The 21472-nt window shown below is 37.5% G+C and overlaps 2 protein-coding genes across 12 annotated transcripts; both read right to left on the reverse strand.

The window, feature by feature from the left end:
* Positions 1-246: 246 nt before the first annotated feature.
* On the reverse strand, positions 247-10227 carry LOC306996174 (putative global transcription activator SNF2L2). Of its 6 annotated transcripts, none has more exons than XM_079608409.1 (7): positions 9644-10227; positions 7644-7682; positions 2989-3218; positions 2655-2760; positions 2180-2281; positions 1457-1589; positions 247-1209 (listed from the first exon to the last, which is right to left on the reverse strand). In XM_079608409.1, the coding sequence occupies exons 1-7, from the start codon at positions 9695-9697 to the stop codon at positions 1082-1084; spliced, it is 792 nt and encodes a 263-aa protein (XP_079464535.1). In that variant the 5' UTR covers positions 9698-10227; the 3' UTR covers positions 247-1081. The 6 variants fall into 6 exon arrangements, with proteins under 6 accessions (XP_079464535.1, XP_079464538.1, XP_079464536.1 ...); XM_079608412.1 differs by having other exon boundaries at positions 2989-3260; positions 9644-9697; XM_079608410.1 differs by lacking the exons at positions 7644-7682; positions 9644-10227 and adding an exon at positions 5528-6430.
* A 326-nt stretch (positions 10228-10553) lies between these two features.
* kank1b (KN motif and ankyrin repeat domains 1b) lies at positions 10554-21046 on the reverse strand. 6 transcript variants are annotated; one of them, XM_079608407.1, is made up of 14 exons: positions 20843-21045; positions 19230-19305; positions 18859-18957; positions 18478-18688; positions 15582-18032; positions 15377-15463; positions 14680-14767; positions 14375-14506; positions 14197-14284; positions 13235-13454; positions 11330-11472; positions 11036-11236; positions 10796-10894; positions 10554-10692 (listed from the first exon to the last, which is right to left on the reverse strand). In XM_079608407.1, the coding sequence occupies exons 5-14, from the start codon at positions 17572-17574 to the stop codon at positions 10639-10641; spliced, it is 3105 nt and encodes a 1034-aa protein (XP_079464533.1). In that variant the 5' UTR covers positions 17575-18032; positions 18478-18688; positions 18859-18957; positions 19230-19305; positions 20843-21045; the 3' UTR covers positions 10554-10638. The 6 variants fall into 6 exon arrangements, with proteins under 6 accessions (XP_079464533.1, XP_079464528.1, XP_079464530.1 ...); XM_079608402.1 differs by lacking the exon at positions 18478-18688 and having other exon boundaries at positions 20843-21046; XM_079608404.1 differs by lacking the exon at positions 18478-18688 and having other exon boundaries at positions 19210-19305; positions 20843-21046.
* Between the last annotated feature and the right edge of the window lie 426 nt (positions 21047-21472).

Raw genomic sequence — 21472 nt, forward strand, 5'->3', positions numbered from 1 at the left:
ATTATTGTCATTATTTTGAGAACTGAATGAATGGTTTGGGAAACTGTGCCAACTGAATCAGTTCTAGTCTGTTTGCAATCGAGAAAAAGCCAGATTACTAAATTACTAACAGGAACTCATAGCTTATTGTTGTATTGCTTAAAGTTCACAGAGTTTATAAAACCTGCGTTGAAGAATCCGAAGTCTGCCGTAAAACAGCTTTTGATTACCTACAAAGCAAGAGAAGAAATTGATCCTCATAGGCCTGTGGTTTCATAAAAATGTTTATTTCAAGATGATGTCTCAAACCTTTTTGCCCTTTTACATCATATAAACCCCATATATTTTCATATCAGAATCTGTCCACAAACACACAACTCTGCCATCCATCATAAACTGAACACACAAGCGTTTATCATCAATAGGTGCCTCTCTTTGAGGGCAGTATCTGATCCGTCACCAAATAATACATTGCCATTAACCCCAAGTTCCTCTATGTACAGATGGTTACGATCCTGTGAAAACTAAAGAGAGATAAAGAGCTGCTGGATAAAAAATCGTAACTTTTTTTCTCAAAGATGTTGACAGGTAATGAAGGAAAGGGAAACGTACAAAGAGATGATGACAAAGTGCTCAGTCACAAAAACCACAGATTAAAAATTCTCTGAAACAGAGACATAATAGCTTGCAAATTTAGCACAGCTTACCGCATCTTAAAAGATTGAATGCATTTTTTATTTAAATGATCATACAATATCATACCACCATTTTCCATCCTTGGGGGATAAAAGAACGTTTTCAGGCAGTCTGAACTTACAGAACTTTTTTACCATGATTTTATCTATTTTGAGTATATGATTTATTTACATTATATAAATGCATGAAAACAATGCCAATTTTAAATGCATCACTGCAGAAGCACTGCATTACTAATGTTGTTTTTAGAATACAAAGGTTTTTATAAAGGTGTTTAAAGCAACCAATATAATGAGAGATCACATTCGGAGAAAATCCTTGAGCGAAACATCAAGGAAAATTGGACTGGAATGGCCACACAATGTTCTTAAAATGGCATACAATATATGAAGCTGTCATTTGGGGTCTAATTCAATAGTCCTCTTGTGTTATTCTCACATTCTTGGCCAATGTCTTCATCACTGTTTGTGACCATCTCCTTTGGGCTGGAATTACCTTGGGCCTTTTTTTTGTCCAGTTTAGGATTTGTTGTCTCTGAAACAGAAGCATTTAAAGACAAAAACATTTTTACTTTACATGATACCTTAACACATTATCCTTAATCATTTGAGTGATTTTGATTCATAGTCGTAAAGAGAGACTATTTCAAGCATTTATGTTTTTTTTGGGTTGCACTGATTATTATCATCTATTTGCATCAGTCAGAATTACTGAACTTCCACATATTTTAATAAGCATTTTATCTCAATCTGGACAAGGCAAAGCATCCGTTTTATATTACCCTCTAGATTAAAATGATGGCCACCAATTGCTTCACTGCTTCCAACAGCATCATTGTCTTCCTCACTGAGTTCCACTATTCGCTGTCTTGCACTCTCAAAAACAGACTTCAAAACAATGGAGTCTTCAAAGATCTAAGATATAGAGAGACATTTAACGATCTTGATACAATTCATCCGCTATATTCACTGATACAAACAGTTTTTTGCCTTGCAAAAATATTCAGACCCATTTATCATACCTGTTAACTGCTAACGTAATTGTTTTAATGTTCAATGTGAATGGTTATGTTAGACAGAATTAAAAAAAAAAGTGTTAAAGAGATTCACCGAAAAATTCTGTCATCATTTACTCACCCTTAAGTTGTTCCAAACCTGTATACATTTCTTTGTTGGTGAACACAAAGGAAGATATTTTGAAGAAAGTTTGTAACCAGGCCACTTTGGGGCATAGTTGACTTCCATTGTAGGAGAAAAAAATACTATGCAGTCAACTGTTCAGTTTCCCACATTCTTTAAAATATCTTCCTTTGTGTTCAACAGAACAAAGACATGTATTTGGAACAGAGATAGGTCAAAAGGTCATAGATACCTGAGAGAATAAGTGAGAAAAGTTCAGGGTATGAATACTATTGCAATGCAGAGAAAATGCAAAAGATTTTGAAATGTTTTTAGAAAGTATTTTTAAAGGATGAATGACCCAAAAACATGTTCTTCAGGCACACCTGAGATCCTTCCAGATTAAACGTCTGAGCGTTGTGACACATCTGCATGATATCCTTTTCCAGGTCTGCAATGCACCTGTATTTGTGATTACGCACTCTCTCCTGCATAAGCAAAACCAGGATCAATTCAAAGGAATTTGTTTAAGAGAGCAGAAGACAGAAACAAAGGTCATACATAAATGTCCTGCTTTATCCATTTAAATGCAAACACCTACGGAACATTAAAAGTAATGACATATTTTCTTTTCTTTTTTTTAATCAAACCTGTAAAAATTCTGCCTCCTGCATATCACTCTAAAACCCAATCAGCAAAAACACACAACCTGTGACAAAAGCCAAATCAATGTGTTTCTTGAGCTGAAAGGGGTGTCAGTGTGGCGATAAGAATGGAATAAAGTGAAGAATGGTCTGGTGGAAAAGGGAGTGATGGAAGCAGAAGGTGAGATTTGTGTAATTGGTAACGATTCAAGTTCACCCTGATCCTCCTGAAGTCGACTGGCTTGCGGATGAGCTCGTAATACTCTGGCACCTCTTTTCTTGACGGCAGCTGGACGAAACCTTTACTGATCTGTCGGCCCAACCTGTAGAACGGAGGAGTATTCAAGAAAAGGCACAAAAAAAAGAGCTGTTACTCGTTTTATTGTGCCGTCTGTCATGTTGAAGTACACGGGCGCTGACCTGACTCGAAAAAGTATGAACTCAAAACTTTGTTGAAGTTTTTTGTAAATCGTCATGTTTTAGCGACACGATTTATTTGTCACGGAATAAAAACAGAACAAGCGATTAAGTCTGTGTGTTTAAGTACTCACGTGTCCTTGTAGTTGATGACCATGTCTACGATGGTGTTCATCTGTTTTGTGAGCTTGGGAGGGTTGGGGGGCAGCTTCTCGGCAGGAGGGCGGCCCCGTCGCTTTTTTACTTTCTCCACAACCTCCTGACCAGTCTCAGAGCCCTGGTTGCCTTGTTGATCGCTTTTTCGTTTCTTCAAGTTGCTTTCCTCCTCCATAACCTCAGACACTCCGTTTTGGATAGCCTGAGACTGAGGAGAAGACATGATCCATGGGAACACTGATGAGCACTACTGGATGTGACAGAAATAGGGATTTGGTCATGAACTGGAACTGAATAGTACCGCCACTATGCACATTCTAAGATCACAAATAAAATAATACCTTTAATTGTCTTGATTCTCTTCAACAACCTGCTTAATGTTAGTCAGTTAACAAGAAAGAGAAGTGATGTTTTGTTAATTTTTTTGTTTTGTTTTTTTGATAAGGTTAACTTTGCAAGTATGAACTAATAATGAATAATTCTCTTATAGAGCATTTAATAATCTAGACTGTTAACTTATTGTTCATTGTAAATTCATGTTATTTTTATAATACATTTAATAAAGATGTAGTATAAATTAACCTAAATTAATAAATCACATGAATGTTCATTCATGGCATCTATTGCATTAAAAAATTATAAGTAAAAAGCTACTGAGTTACAGTTTAGGACACTATTTCTAAACTTCTAGGATATGTATATAAGAGCTATTCGGGACATTATTGTGTGGATTTTTATGAAATGCATGGTGCATGTGAATTTGCAACTCATTATATTCTTAAAACATATGGAGGGATTAATAATCATGGCAGAAGTTAATTTTAATTCCGTGTTTTGTTAGCTTTGTGCCATCAACATTATGCCATGTATTGCCACAAATAACACAGTTGGAAGATTTTCTGGCAATTCATGCACTATGAACATGTAGAAGTTTGCAGGATTTAGGATATTTGCATTGATGTATTTTAAACACGCTTACAATAAAGTTTCCAAAGGGGATTTCTTTTGCAGCGAATACATAGAATAACTATTTTTGGTTACGCAAAGAACTTTTCATAACATGTTAATAATCTAAAGAACCTTTTGTTCAATGGAAAGGTTCAATGTAAAAAAAAAAAAAAAAGCTTAATCACGGAACCACAACTGTGAATAAAATAATCTTTGTTTTTAAGAGTGAATAATAATCAAACCAAGAAAGTTAACATTAAATAACTAAGCAGTATAGTAAACTTTCTGGCCTTTCATCCGACCACTTCCAGGTCCAAATTGACACAGATCATCCTTATCTTGGCTTGGCTGTATGTCTCACCAGGCAAGATGACTTTAATCTCCAGTCCCCTCTAACACGAACAGCTGCTTTCACCTCGATTTAATATTTGATAAAGCATCACTCAGCAATATATTACGAGCTCTGTAGCCTAGCTACCACACACGGGGATTTGGGGAGGCAAGAGATGCTGGTACACTGAACTTGAGAATTAAATGATTGACGTTTATGACAATTCCCATCTCCAGCCAACACGCCTGACATTACTTCACCATACACAGCGCCCACTGAACGTGTTCCAGTAAACACGAGACGAGGCTCCACGCCGCCGCTTATGAACATGCACACGCGTCACGTGTGAGAATAAGCAAAAGCATAATTCACTGTGTGTGTGTGCGTGCGCGCGCTGCCGAGTCTGTGTTTTACACAAAGGCAATTAAAGTGCAGTGATATTCCTGCCGTAGCAAGTGTTGGCGCAGAGAGCATATGAGAAGGATGAAAATATGAATTCCGAGTATGACGCTATGCGGGCAGCGCCATCCATTGATGTCTACATCAAACACACACGCGCGCGCGCACATACAGAACGCTCTCAAATACTTAAAATGCAAAGAAATCAGACAAAACAATACGCAAATGTACTGAAGTGAGAGAACAGCCCCTCACAGTAGGCGAGCATTTCATGCAAACATCCTCAGCACGGGCGTGAGAGAAATGTGTAAGCGCCAGCGCGCAGAGAAACACACGGAAAGCATTTATTCACACGTACCCCAGGGGACCATGTGGAAGGAAGGAGGCCTAATAATCAACAGAATAATAATGGAATGCAGAATGCACACACACGCTTGCATGCACAGGCGCACAACTGAACTGCTGCACACAAAATATGTAGGGTCTTTGCAAAAAGCACATTCAGAAAACTCTATATTTGGTGCAACATGCTAAAAAAAAAAACCCTGTTACACTACACAAGCCTGTTCCCATAACCTCTAGAAAAGAAGAGGTGTCAGGACGCACACAACCGATTTGTCTGGCCAATGTTTTCCTTCAGCAGACACAGATCACACCTACACACCACACACACACACACACACACACATACATTCCCTCTCTCACTTTCTGTCTGTGTGCCCATGTGCTGAAGCCTGGTGTGATTGTGTGCTCTATGCGCAGGAGAGAGAGCAAGTGAGAAGGAGAGAGAGAGAGGGTGAGAGAGTGAGTGAGAGAGAGAAAGCAAGAGGGCGATTTACCTGACTGTGGTCTCCAGGCTGGCTCCAGTCTGGAGGAGAGAGAATTAGCAAACCAGCATTGCAGCGCGCAGCCAGTCTCTTCATCAGCTGATCACTCAAAACGCACAGCCCAAAAGGGGGGCGAAAAGCGCCCAGCTTTTCATACACAAATCAATTGCCGTTAGGATGTTGAGAGAGAGAGAGAGCAGAGAAAAAGAGAGAGAGAGAGAAAGGAGAACTGCGAGAAGCCTTTCTGTTAGTTTGTCCCCGTGGAAAGGCCTGCAGCTCGTTTTCCTCTCTCTCTCCCCCTCTCTCTCTCTCCTTTTCTCTCTCACTCACTGCATGTTTTAATATCGACTGTCGCAATCTGGTTTCTTTTCCTTTTTTCCTTTTCCCCTCTCCCTCTCTTTTATGCTCTCGTTCAGTCTTTTTTAAACGCCCCTCTGTTAAAAGAACGGGCTCCATTTTTGTGCCTATGCAGATGTTTTTTTGCAAGCTTTTCTGACATCTTGTGAGGATTCCAGGGTAGTTAATATTGTGTTGCACACACTCTCAAACACACACACACAAATTGTCTAATGGCATGTTTGTATCTGCGTCTGGCAGCTTTTAAAACATAAAAGAGCATAGAGATTCTGGTGAAATCATTTAGGGCTATAAATATTACCAGATTACCAGAAAACATAACCGTTTCTGTCTGCTTCCCATTGAGAATTGAGACCTTTAACTTATAAAGTAGCTTCACATGCAGCTCAAAGTCATGTCTTATACTTAATTATTTGTATGCTGTATTATTGTAGGGGGTCAGCAGTGTCATATATAGAATTCTATTCTTGGTCAAACATGATCGGTTGATGTCAGACCTGAGAGATGTAACGCTGTGACTGAATTGGGACGGGTGTGAAAATGTGCTGAAATGAGATGTTATGCAGTTTTATTTATTTAAGTCTGTTTATCACAAACTAAAGAAATAATAAGAAATAGATCATTGAAATCTTAACAGTATAGTATAACAGCAAATAAACGTACAAGAATAGGTTATAGTAAGTAATATCCACTCTTGCTCCACACTATTTTGTAAACTGATTTTAAATTTATTATGAAAGTTTAGTTTAAAAAAATTCTCATATCATAAAGAGTCATATTCCTGCTTTTAATATTCTCCATCATTTTCATGAATGAACTATGCCTCTCAAGTGTCCGTTTAAAATAAGTTGCAGTTTTAAGATGCAACATTGGTCATGTATATTTGCCATGGCAACAGCTTCATTATAGAAGCCATTGTTTAATTAATCAAATAAGTTGATCAAATGTAATCAAATATCTGACAAGCTTCTGAGAAGTATTCAAATGTTGTTTGACCATGAAGAGCAGATAATTAGTGTGCTGTGGTATGATTACATGCTGTCATAATTTTACATTTCATATGCATGTTTTGCTATCAGGTCGACAAGGGCATTTCGGTAAAACATCTCAGGCGGTTACTATGGCAACACCACGTTTTACTGGCTGCAGACCGCACTGAGCTGTAATGCTATAGCATTTCATCACAAAACACAGACACACACTTAGTTGAACAGACACGCTGAGCTGAACATTCTCAAACACAATGAGCCACTGAGCTACATAAAAATGAGCAAAAATCCACTTAAAATAAACTCAAATAAGAGATGTAATGAAGTTAATGTAATTACATGCATGCATCTACAGTATCATGTATCTGTACTCCGACACAAAAACATGCATGTAAGACGTCATGTTACACAAAAAAACAAAAAAGTAGGCTAATTCATGCAGCCTTCTAAATTAATTTCTCACCACAAGATATTGTTTGCTGTATTTTATCTGACAGCCATCTATTGTCCCTTTCAGAACTGCTGAACTGATTCTACATAACACGTATTGAATGTCAGCTGTTGTTTGTTATTCTCTCCTTATTCTTAAAGAAAAGTGCCCCTCATTCTGTGAAGAATCTCTTTTATCATGTTAACAATTGCAAACATGATTGTGTAACCTCAAAAATGGGTGCAGACTGATTGTCCTTATGCAGCAGAACGCATTCATATCACATAGGATTTCATTTGGAAAGATTAGTTCACACAAGAATGAATAAAAAAATCTGTCATCAGTTACTCACCTCATGTGGTTTCAGACCTGTAAGACTTTTCTTCTTCTTCTGTGGAGCACAAAATAATTAGTGATTATTTTACATTTATAATGTAATAAAACATTTACAGGAGAATGCAGTTACAATGAATGGGGAATTAATCATTCAAGCTAATCTATCTATCATATATATGCGTGTTGTGTATGTAAGTGTGGTTTGTGAGCAACCTCTCCAAAGATGTGTGGTATGCGGGGGTTAAAAAGAGTAGATCAGTCTAATGGTTCACATTCACATCCAGACCAGTTTCTAAAAGCATAAAGCTGGTAAAATTAGCATCACCGGCTGTCCTAGGCCAGGTGTGCTTCCGAAAGTCACATTTCCTGTTCTTCGGTATAATTTTTTTAATTTTATTATAGTCAAGTCAAGTCACCTTGTATAGGCTAGCGCTTTTTACTATATACGTTTCAAAAGCATGCTACAGTGATAATAGGAAATGAATGCAACAAAGATTGTTTTGGCTGTAGGCTACAGCAGCAGAAGAGAGTCATTGTCCAGCTTTAAGTACGTTTTTAAACGATTCATTTCCGTTGTAAAAATCATTATTTGTTTCACAGTCTGCTCGGGAAGTTGGAACCTAATTATGCTCTCGAGCCAAATGGTTCATTCAGTGAGTAGCCTGCAAATGGATCGACGGCAGGAACAAATAAAACAATTTTAAACGTTTTTTCTTCATCAATCAATCAATCAATCAAAGTGTGTCGATTTGATTAAAAATCAACATATCAAATATTTTTAAATATTACATAATTTATTGATGCCTGTTTGTCATGTATAAAACACCGAACAATCGTCATCTGACACAAGTTCAAATTTCATTGGACAATGTGAAGTGGAATGGTGACGTAAAATGACTATTATATTACCATTTTTGTATAATATTACAGTACAGTAGCCTACCAGTAAAACATTTGGACACATTACTATTTAAAAAATAAATAAAAGTTTTAGAATTTAAAAGTTTCTTATGCTCATCAAGCCTGCATTTATTTGATAAAAAATAGCCTACAGAAAAAAAATATTACAATTTAAAATAATGGTTTGCTTTTTTAATATACTTTACAATATAATATATTTCTGTGATGCAAAGCCGAATTTTCATCAGCCATTACTCCAGTTTTCAATGTCACATGATCCTTCAGAAATATGCTGATTTATTATCAATGTTGGAAACAGTTATGCTACTTAATATTTTTTTGGAACCTGTGATACTTTTTTCAGGATTCATTAAATAAAAAGTAAAAAAGAACAGCATTTAGTTACAATAGAAATAATTTTCTACTTATTATTTTAAGTCTTTACTATCACGTTTTTTATCAATTTAGCACATCCTTGCTGACAATAAATAAATAAAAATAAATAAATAAAATTACTGACCCCAAACTTTTGAATTGGTACAAGGAATATTGGTAAAAAAAAAAAGATTTATATTTTAAATAAATTTTAAATAAATGCTGTTCTTTTTAAAGTTTTTATTCATCAAAGAGTCCTGAAATTATGTTAAGTATATTAAAACAGAAAACCATTATTTTAAATAGAAAAATATCATCACAATATTACTGGTTTTTTCTTCTTCTGTATTTTGATCAAATAAATGTAGGCTTGATGAGCATGAGACTTTCAAAAGCATTCAAAATAGTAATGTGTCCAAACATTGACCGGTTGTACGGTATGGTAGGTGTGTGTGTGTGTGTGTGTGTGTGTGTGTGTGTGTGTGTGATATAATAATACATTTACACACACACACACACACACACACCCTCCCCTCTCTTTTTGTGTATGTTTACTTTTTTCTTGCACGTGTAGAGCTGCTGCTGGTAACTGACCCCGTGTTACAACACTCCCCTCTCTCCCCTAATGTTTAATTACCATAGACTGTAAATAATTAGATGTTTACATGGCAATATCGTGGTAGCCCTACTTCTAGTGTTTTCGTGTAATGTAGGCTACATTATTCTGGTCAGTATCTTTACCTGCTGTGGTTCGCATGCAGCTGAGCTGTTGAACTTGATAAAGACCTTCTTCATCAACGACAGATTGCAGGTTTGTTTTTGAATAGGTCAATCCACTTCATCCAGTGCTCTTATTGTTCTCTGTTATTGTTAGTGTCCTGTTAACCGTCTCACTGAGTGAGAAACAATTAATCGAGTCCGTGATTGAGCTGTCCAAATGATTTAGATTGAAACGCGAAAAGATTCAGTTTGTCCGATTCATTTGAAAAAGAAAATATATATATATAAATTCACGAATGATTGCTAAAAAAATTGTTTTTTGTTGTTGTTTACCCATAGATTATTCAAAGTGTACTATAGTATGCATAATAATAATATTTTGGCAAATATGTTCCTCAGAGATGCACCAAATCCACGTCCGTTGATCACCTGCAGTTCAGATTTTCACCATTAGATGGCATCATAACTGTTCAGATCTAAAATACTACAAGATAGGAAAGTAATGCAATTTTTTAAGTAAACGCAAGGTGGTGATGTAAGCACAAATTTATTTACGTATATGAACATTATGTTTACATTTAATACATTTTTATAAAGAGTTGCTAAAATCTAGATTTTAGATTTTGAAATGCATAGAACAAGTGGAATATATATTACAAGAAATATATATTACAATTTATTAAAATAAATTGTATACAGTATCATAAAATGCATATAAGTCATATATTACCTAAAATGAATACATAAAACTGTTTTGACATGCAGTTTCCTAAGTATAAAAGTTGAATTTAAAATATAGGTCTTTATTAGTAAACTGCATAACTAGTATGTTTATATTTGAGAAAGATAACTGCCAACAGTTAGTGTACTACATTTTTAGAACTACTGCTCTCTTTAAATGTTACATACTGTATGTTTGCAGAGATAATGTGTCACATTCATCTCAGTCATATGATCGAACAGGTTGTTCAGAGGGGATGTATGAATAGATGAAGAGCGCATGGTAAAATGTCATATTAATCAGAAAAGCTTATGCGTGAAGCGGGTGGAGTCTTGCTTCGAGGGGATCCCTGTGGACAGGCATGAAAACAGTAGTGCTGCTAATTTAAGTAATTGGAAACATAAAATGAAATGCTATGAGAGAGTACAGGCATAGATAAGAAAGAGTCATACCCTAGGTTGGCCCTTTGAGTAGTTGACATGGGCATAGAGGAGCATAGCAATGTCTTTGTGTCCGGCCTCCAGAGCTATAGACAGAGCCGTGCTCTCATCCTACCAGCACACAGACACAAAACATACCAAACAGATTCAAATGTCATAGATGCATTTAAACAAGAACACACATTTAAATCACAAATAAGATGAATAATACACATTAAATCTTTTCTGTCAGATGGCCGTGTGGTTACTCACATTGTCAGTCAGTGTGGCATCACAGCCTGGTTGGGACAGTAAGAGTTTGACAATGTCAGCATGGCCGTGTTCACCAGCACACATCAGAGCAGTTGACCCCTCATCATCCTGGATGTTGACCTCTGCCCCCGCAGCCAGTAGAGCCCGGACCATATCTATACGCCCATGACTGACTGCTAGCATGAGAGCGGTCTGACCAGCCTGTGAAGAAAATAGTCCAGTAAACACAACAGAATACTCTTAGGGAGAAACAGTTTTCTTAGTGTAAATACTCATATAAACGGAGACAGATACCTGGCTGGCCTTGGCATTAACATCGCCTCTGCTGAAGAGTTCTTGCACCACCATCATGTCTTCTTTTGCTTCCACAGCAGCCAGGGAGGCAAGCATTATGGGAGTATAGCCAGCCTTATTCTGATGATCAATATTACACACTCCTGCATGAGAAGGAATCAAGACCAAATTAATTATCCATCTAGGTTGTCCACAAAACACTCAAGGATCCATCATTTCGAGTGTCTCTTTACAGTTTATTTAAACTGTGCTCTAGAAACAGATGCATTTAACACTCTTTCTGTGTCTAGTCTTTGAAATCTTGGATAAACATTTATATTAATCACAACCATTCAAAGGGTCAGTTTTTTAAAGAAGTCTCTTTTCTCACCAAGACTACCTTTATTTGTTCAATTTAAAAGGACTGGGTAACACCTCATTTTAAAGTGTCATTGTTACACATGTTACATGTAGTTACTATAGTAATAACTATTACAAATTAGGCTACATGCAACTAACCCTAAACAAAATACATGTACTGTAGTTACTTACAGGCACAATTTGTAACAATATTTAAGTTTTTCAATATTCAATATATTCAATATTTTAGTTTAATATATCCAAAAATCACTAGAACAATGATATATATTTTGTTGACTTGTGTACTTACATTATCCCAAACGTTTCCAACAGTTTAAATCCAGAGAAATCAGCCATTTTAACCAGGACACGGACCGTGTCCATGTGTCGCCTGTCAATTATCTCATATCGCTTTTCCCTTGATTTCCGTAGAAACCATAGAAACACCAAAGACGCTTTATGTTATGTGTTTTATGAGAAATTTGAGCAACTGTTTGGATACATTTATGAACAGAAAACTAATCATTGTTATATAGCTGAACACAGAGACACTATTTTGACAAGTGGCTAACATAGCATAATCAGAAAGACCTTTCTGCATTCTCTAAAAAAAAGTGCATGTCATTTAGCAAACAGAAGTCATCCAGTTTTTAATAATATGACATTCTAATATCGAATTAGAACTACACAGTGTGTGTTATACCAGCCACAAAGCTAACGCAAAAAGTAACGTTATAACATAAGTTCAACACACTCATTTATTTAGCCATGTAAAACAGCTCCGCTGGACTCGACCGGTATGTATCGCAGATGTCTTTCATTAGCATTCGCTCCAGCGGTCTCATTCAAATTTAATACATTAGCATCCATGAACATGATTTCAGCCCGAGTCCGTTGGATTGCTTTCCATCGGCTGTGGAGGTGAAGAGTCAAGACGACAATTCCCAAGATTCCACGCTCATACACAGCGTCATTAATTGCTACGCCTTTGTTTTGAGTAAGCGACATCTAGAGGTGAAATTTACATATTGTGCCTTTAATATTACTCAGTACTTAAATGTATACGTAATTACAGTGTAACAAAGACACCTTAAAACAAAGTGTAACCAATAACTGTGTTCTATTTTAATATATGTTAAAAAATAATTTATTCCTGGAACGGAAAGCTGTCTTTACTGTCACTTTTGACAGTTTGCGGAGTAAAGAAAAAAAGAAATACTGACCACAAACTTTTGATCGATAAGGTAATGTTTTGTTGTGAAATATTCAATGCAGATCCTGCAAGCATATTAGTAATACAGCTAAAATAAGGTATAGAGAAGTAACAAACAGAGAAGTTTAGTCTGGTTTGCCACTTCGCATCAAAACCATTTGTAAATTGAATGTGTCTGACTTCCGGTGTGCAAGCATGGCAGCTTGTTATGAATGTATTGTCATCGTTATAAACTCACTGGTTTGTAGCACAAATAGTTTTAGTGCACTTTGTTATTCAACTATAGCGGCTAATGAGTACAGAAAATAGCTTACTTCTGCATTAAAAAATAAGGTGGATAGGTTTCGGGGTACCTGCAGCAAGTAGAATCTTTACTACGCTGAAATTAGAGTGAGACACACTGTAGTGAAGGGCTGTGTTGCCATTTTGGTCAGCCATGTTGGCCACATAGCACAGCACGTCTGGCGAGACATGGCGGCAAGCGAAGAGGAAGTCCTCCACCATCTGTGGACATGCCCTCTTCTGACTGGACACACAGAACCACTCCTGCTGCACTGTGCTTAGACAGGAGCGCTTTTGCAAAGACAAACAGATAAAATGCAGAAAAAACTAATCAAAAAGATGGGTAGAGTATTCATGTAAACTACATGGACACTTTGTAAACATACTATGCCAAGAACAAAATGCCACCAAATAAATGAATGCAGGCGTCACAAACAGGCTTAAATTACTTTTAACACAGACAAAACACAGCAACGCTATAATTTTAAACTTCCCAAATCCCACAGAGTACCGAACAATCTGATCTATATGCCAGTGGGTAATTATGGGAGGAGGAGAAGACTGAGTAAACATAGAATACATCAACAACTGAGTTTTTCCGACTGTGAAATGCAGCTCCACAATACATCATAAACTAAGTTTGGTTTGCCCTTCTTTTGCTTTCCTGTTGTTGAGTTATATATTTTTGAACCTTGAGAATTCATTCCCACACGTGAGATGTTTCAACTCTTCCTGAACATGTTGTTGTTGTGTGTGACAAAGCGACAGGAAAAAATAGAAGCCTGCACTAACAATATAGGTGAAATTAAATTAATTACTAAGCAAAAGCCATAGAAACAATAGTGATTCATTATAGTAATAGTGAAGTATTGGAATCCATCTCTGATAATAAAGGACATACAAAACACATTTATACAATGTTACAGACACTTCTTAGAAAGCCTCTACTAACTGCAGAGTATAGAACAATACACGGAAACGGGAAAAGAACTGACATTAAAAGACAGATCTCAGTTATTGTTCTGTAACTCACCAGTTCCCTGTTGGATATGACCTTGCCACCATTAAGGTGAACCTCCAGAGTTTGACAGGCAGAAAGCATCTTCTCACCAAATATATACCTATACAGTAGAAACAAATGTACCATGATATTTAGTTGAACAGTTTCATCTTGCACTGATAAAACAAAACTTGTTATTATGAGCATGAACCTTTCGTTTCTTTTAGGAATCTTCACTTTATCTTTGGTGCTGCCCTCTTTCTCTCTCTTTTCTCTTCTTTTCTTCTCTTCATTTTCAGAATCGCCACCCTCAGACAAGAGGTCCACAATACCTCTCTGTGTGCTGTATATCGACAGTGAGAGATGTACAATGCATATATCATTGTATATTATTCAAATAAAAAAAAGACATGCAATACATAACCAATCTGGTCAAAGAGCTCTAGCGCAACAAAACAATGCGACATTGAGCTTCATTTATTAGTAATTTAATAAATAATGAAAACCTGTATTTACCCGAGCGATGCAGTCGTAGGGTTCATACTATCTGTGGTGCTTTTCCTTTTCATGATAGACCTAAGATAGCGGTCATCACTGGGTGAGCCTGAAGGAAATGGATAAAGGATAAAAACAAATTTGCATAGAGTTGATGTTCATCACCCTTCTTTGGAACTAATATATATTAAGAAAAGAAGCTCTGTGGAAGGGAATCATCATATTTGCGGGTCCTTGTCATGAAGAAAACCCCAGAAAACATTCCCTGGCCCTGGTTTGTAATGACATCACCTAAGCACGCACACACTTCTTTATACACCAAAAACACCTGCTAAAGGCTCTTTTTTCTTTAATAAGGACTTCTGATACACTCCTGCCTTTCAGAAACCATGCACAGCGCAGGCTTTGTGGATGGTATTCATGTCTGTGTCTGCCACATACCAAAGGACATTAGAGCATTCCACAAACCAACAGCAGCCCAAATATTCTAAGTGTAGGGCTTATTCAGCCAAAAGACAAACCAGAGAGAGAGAGAGAGAGCTATTTTCACCTCCTGTTCAAATTCCAAAGCAGAAAAATTGCTCTGAAAAAAAGTCTCCTCTTTTCTGCTTATTTTTGTATCTTACATGCACTTCTTTGTCGGGTGGAGTCATTTAGACCAGGATGAAATACTTTTGCTTGCTAACTTGAATTACCATTGACACATGTAAATACAAACCATGAAGAGCAGCGGACATCTGCAATTCCATTTGATTCTTCTGTTTAACCATTGTAGTCTCATTTGATGACTGGCTTTTTGCAGTGACTGGAAATTAAAAAGAAAATGAAAGCAAGCAATTAGCTGAAACCGCCTAAAGCATCTAAATCTAAATTTGACCAAAAATGCTTTTAAAAGGTAGACGCACAAATATACACATCTTTACCTTTAACTTGTTCATCTAAGTGACCGTGGGACTGGAGAGTGACCCCATGTTTTGACCCAGGGTGGCTGTCGGTTAACAGGTCCTGTTGTTCTTTAAGTAATTTCTGCATGCGATCTATATAATGATCAAGTCCAGGCTCAGTCTGCACAAACATCTGGCCCTCCGTGTCGCGTATCCTCCCGTCCCCCACTTCCACGCCGATGCAACGTGTCTTGACCGGATCTGGTAGACGGGATGGACCACATGCAATGTTTTGTGTATGGAGACCAATGAGGATATTCTCATTGACATTTGCCATTCCGATACCAACATCTCGTGTTATCACATTAGGGACAGCAGGGGTGTTTGTGTCTCTACCTAAGCATGTTGTAGTTCCAACAGAGTGCATCTGAACAGCAGCCATTTGGTCGCAAACCTTCCCATCCCCAACCGCTAGAGATCGAGTGATCGTGTGTGCGGTGTTGGTATGTCTTTCCCTGGTGAGTGTGTGCTTTGTGTTGGTGCTGGCTTCAGAGATACAGGCCTGCAAAGTGCTGGTGCTGCGCGAGATGGTGCACAAGGCTGTGCTGGTACGCTGCGACAAAGTCTGTGGGATTGCCATCACACTAAAGTCAACGCTTCGCACTGGGTCAGTGACAGTTCCTTGGGAAATTAGTGATTTGACAGCTATGACATCCATGTCGACCGTGCAGTCACCACAACCCACCGTTTGGTGGGAAACGTTCTTCTTCTTCTCAATTGTCTCCAAAGTAATTGTGGCAGTGTCACACACGTACATTGTTGTCCCAACACCTTGATTTCGTGTTGCTGCACGCTTGCTTCCAACACACTGATCTTTTCGTGCCACTCTTTGGCGTACTTCCCACTCTTCCATAGGTGTATCTGGGCCAGATGAAACAACCCTCACCTCCGGTTTGCAGGAGACACCAACAGCAATGGAAATCCGCTCTAGTCCTCCCCCAACAGCAGAATGCACAAGGTTGGTGTGGTTTCCAACCCCAAGAGTGCGAGTTTGCGACGCAATCTGGGTTGCAACACAGTTCACCTGTGGTTGTGCGGAGGAACTCTTGTCAGCATGGTTTCTCGCTTCTGCTTCCCGCAGTTCACTTCTAAGCTTGCCCATCTCTGCCTTGAGCATTGCTTCTTTAAGCTCAGCCTCCAGTATCTGAACCCGGTCACTTAAATGTTGGATGGTTTGCTGTTGCAACTCTGTTTCTGCTTCCTTGTTGGATACAACCCCCAGCATAGTCTCAGTGACACTGACAGCCACTGACTGAGTCTCAGGTTTTGCACCAACAGCAACATCCTTACAAAAGTTGAATTTGTGTTGATGAATAACATCAACTTCATCAATGCACCTGTCATCTCCAACTGCAACAGACTTTTGATCTCTCGTCTTAAAGGCAGAGGATTCAAGACGTGCATCTTGGATCTTCCTTTCAAGCAGTTGCATTTCAACACTAAGCTGTTGGAAATCCGTCAGACCAGAGATGGCACCGTGCTCACAACCCTCTATCGCAGGTTTGCTGCTAAAATCTTTGTCAATGATAGAGCCTGATTTTTGATCTTCATCTTGCCTCTTGACCAAGGCGGTCAGTTGTCTTTTTTCCTCCTGCAAAACAGAAATCTTAACCTGTAGGACAGGAATGGCCTTCACTTGTTCCTCCAGGTCCTTTAACCTTCGTAAAGCAGCTGCCATCTGATCCCTGACCATCTGTAGGTGGAGTGGGCTCACACCGCTCACTGGAGATGCTCGGCCAGAGCTTGAGGGGCTGATTTTAAGGGTGTTCCCCAATAACAAGGAATTTGGTTGGGGCTGGTCTGGGACTGTCATCTTAGCACCTTGATTTAGGGCACTCCAGCTCGTATACGGAGATAGGGTCCCACTAGAGCCAAGACCACCAAAACTGGCCAGTCTACGCCGTGGCTGTGGTTCTGGAGGTCCTTGCTGCGATGAGCCTTTCTCATGTTCCAAACGTTTGCATGTTTCCATCAAAGTTTTTTCCACTAGAGGATTTGGTTTGGTTGGGGTAGGACGTTGTGTGGCTGGGGCAGACGTCCCATCTACATACCTCTGAGAAGTGACTAGGTCTTGAGGGACCTCAGGTCTTGGACAGGAGGATTTAGGTTTGGAATGAGGAAGTGGGGGTCTTCTTCTGTTGACAGAAGAAGAGGAAGAGGATGAAGACGGAGACGTTTTCTTGGCTTCATCACTGCTCACTGAGGACAAAGACTCTGAAGAATTCCAGTGTGTGGGGTTTAAGATGCGCTGCGACTCGGAGGCAGCGTTTGCCGCTCCGGGCCGCTTGTTAAAATGTAGCCGTCGAATGGTGTCACTTCGCTCAATATCATCCACGTATTTAACAAAGTCTAAGTCGAGCTGGTACCCGTATGGTGTATCGATGCTGAATGGGCTACTCTGAAAAGTGTCAGCAGTGATCTCACTCCAGTCTGTTTAAAGTAAAGAAAACAAAATTACTTTGGTAGAGAAAATTGGAGAGTTCATATTTAAAGTTCATATTTTTAAAGTGAATGTCTATTTTTTTGTTAGTAAAAGTGTTCAATAATAAGATAAAAATATACTTCCAAGCCAAGAACATGAAAATGTATGACTATGGACTGTTTATAACTAACATGCCTGAAAACACTATTGAAAATCACAGAATGAAACTGAGACGGAAAGAAAAGATGAAAAATATTTTAAAATTTAGAATAAAAAAGTACATACATATACTTCATATTTACAGTATTGCAGGCACATTTCAAGTGGTGACATTCTCAGCTTTCAAAATGTAACCGATTTCCATAAAAATATGCATTCCTTACTAAAAACAAAACCCTCAGCAGCAAATGTATTTCATAACAAAATAAGGCTTAATAGTATTAACTTTCTTACCTGCAGATTAGAATTTTCACCAAAAAGAAAATGTTGTAGACACAGGGAAAAAAGTTCTAGTAAAGTGAATCTGTTCGCTTTCTCCTCTCTACCCTTGTCTTACTCATTCTGCTCTCCTCTTCCAGGCCTTCAGTCTCTTATTTTGTTTCTCTCCTCCCACTGCTTTTTTATTCCCTTTCTCTTTCATCAACTCAAGCATTCAAAAACTTTTCTATTGAAAAGTAAAAAAAAAAAAAAAAACATGCGTTTACACTAAAAAACTTCCAAAAATACATAAATAAAGATATCCCCCTGCATTCAGAAACTGGGAGCATGCAAGTCAAACCATTTTATTATAATTTATATATAATTTAAGGAAACTGCCGAGTTGCTGATTCTTACCTTGTTGATTCAGGTGGACGTGTGTTTTCTGAGTCATGGCAGCTTTTTATAGACGATACCACCACTAAAATTTCTTTCTCAGCACAGACTAGAAAAGCACTAAAAAAGCAAGAACAGACAAGAGCACATTAAAAATATCACCTAAGACATGTTTAGCTAGGAAACTGTATTATACTACAACAAGGACACCGCTAATAATCGGTTATAATAATACCAATAAACTGGTATATTTAGGGTTGTGTTCAAATTGCTAATTTTATTCCATGTATCAATTTAAAAGTCATGACACTTTGACACAATTAAAAATTTGTATCTGGTTATTTGTGGTTTACAGATAAAAGTAAGGGAAACCTTTCAATCATGAATCTCACATGATTTATCTTTTCATATACTGCCCCCTACTGAAGATAAAGGTAAGCAGCCTCATGTAGATCTGCAATACACCACCTGAAAAAAGAGAGGCTGAAAAGTGACAGACAATTATAGTAAAAAAAAAAAAAAAAACCTTAAAGGGATTTAGATCTTTTGAATGAATCATTCATGACTGGATTTGACTGATCCAGTTATTTGTCTATACAACACATGACTATGACATCAGTTGACTTACAAAATAGTGCATACAAACAGTGTTTTATGATACTTTTAAAGTCCAATTATGGTGCTTTTGCATCTTTTTTTAATCTTGAAAGCTCCAGTCAGTCTCATTTCATTGTAATTGCAAGGAAAACTTTATATTATTTAAAATATATCCTTTTATGTTACATGTAAAAAAAGAAAGTCAAAAGGGTATGGAATGACATGACATTTAAAAAGAAATCCCTTTATAAGACAAAGTGTCTCTGTAATGCATAGTTTTTACAGTTTCTGCAGCTGCAAGCAGGAGTTATACCTTTGTGACACAACAAGCAAAACCATATGTGTCTGACACATAATGTCAAAATTCCTTCTGATTAAGGAAAGGATGAGGGGGTGAAACCCTGCAAACCAGGAGAAGCTTGCACTGTCACTGCAGACAGATATCTGAAACATGAGACCTGCATTGTGTCAGCTGAATTGCTTGGCAGTGAGAGGACATGGACACATCGACACAACACGCACGAACGGACACACACTGATCCATGAACACACACGTATATCTGATATTAAGGCTTTAAGGCATAAAGTAAAACTGAGAATAACAACCAAGAACATATGATTGATGAAAAAAGAGAACAACAAAGAGATAAATCATTTAGAATTTTTTTGTTTTGTTAAAAATGTTTTGTTTTATTTGTTTTTTACAGCAGAATAACAAATGTGACCTGAAATAACTACCAATTGATTCATAATTTGTGCATCAAATATACATAATTAGCACAAAATGTCCTTTATAGTACACCAGACTATGGAAACACAAAAAACAAAAATAAGTTTGATTACTAAATATAATAAATGTCCATGTTGTTGACTGTTAGCACACTAACATAACTACACATTTCTCTTTATTCCATATGTTGGATCCTTAAATACAAACAAGGGATGTTTTGTTGGAATTCAATGAAAGAGGATAAACCAATCTTAGGTTTACTGGAAATTGCATTTTCAAGATTTACTTCGTTTTAAGAGGGAAATATATGTATGTGTGCATTAATGGATATAATCTGCTCCTGGTACAGCCCAGTATATCTTCGGTTTACTGGATTACACACTGCCTGGAGACTAGCTGTACCACATCCTCAACAAATAGCACAGCCATTTAACATGCTTGTACATAACTTGAATAAAGTGTGCACTAAAGTGTATTTTGGTATCACTAATAAATACTCCACCTTAACTTGTTTTAAAAATGTTATAAAATATTTCTATGAAACATTATTGTTATTTACATAGGCTACATGTCATGTCTGCAGCAAAATATTCTTAGACCGTCCAAAGTGACAACAAATGCAGTGAATAACTTCAATAAGATATCCACATTAGTGCAGGTGATCTGTTGTTTACATACCAGAGCGAAGCGCAACTTCAGAGATGAACTGCGTTTCTTCTGCGTTTACATCTGAACATTTTAGTTTATCTTGGAACAGTGCTCCCGTACTGAATGCTTATCGTAAACAGCCAGTCCTCCTGAAGTAACTTTCCCATGCTGTTCCCTATGCGCATGGAGGAGTTGCTGCTTACGCCATGACGCACTACGGCAGGTGTGCAGTGTAGGCTACTCTTACTATTTTTTTCTGCCATATAAAGAAAAACTAAGAGTAGTAGTATGGTAGTTCCCACTTGACTTATAACTGTATTTTTTTTAGTAGAAAATGAGCCGTGAAGTATGGGGGATCAAATATTGAAAACAATTAAACTAGGGATAAAATAACTGCATGGTTACGAGCCATTTATTTGATTTAAAATAGCCGTTTTTATTCAACAAAATTATTTAAATTCAGCCCAATACTGTAATAGCAGATGCTCTACAAAAATTAAGAAGTTAGAAATCAGAAAATGTTCAGTATCAGTACCTGATAACATGTCTTCAAGATTACAGCGACATCTGCTGGTAGTTTTCTAAAGTATACCTGTACAGTAGCCTATGTGCGCATAAGGGCACATAATGCCTACTTTTTACTCAAGTGAATATTTTTCA

This window comes from Phoxinus phoxinus, assembly GCF_949152265.1.
Source record: "Phoxinus phoxinus genome assembly, chromosome: 3".
In the NCBI taxonomy this organism is placed as follows: Eukaryota; Metazoa; Chordata; class Actinopteri; order Cypriniformes; family Leuciscidae; genus Phoxinus; species Phoxinus phoxinus.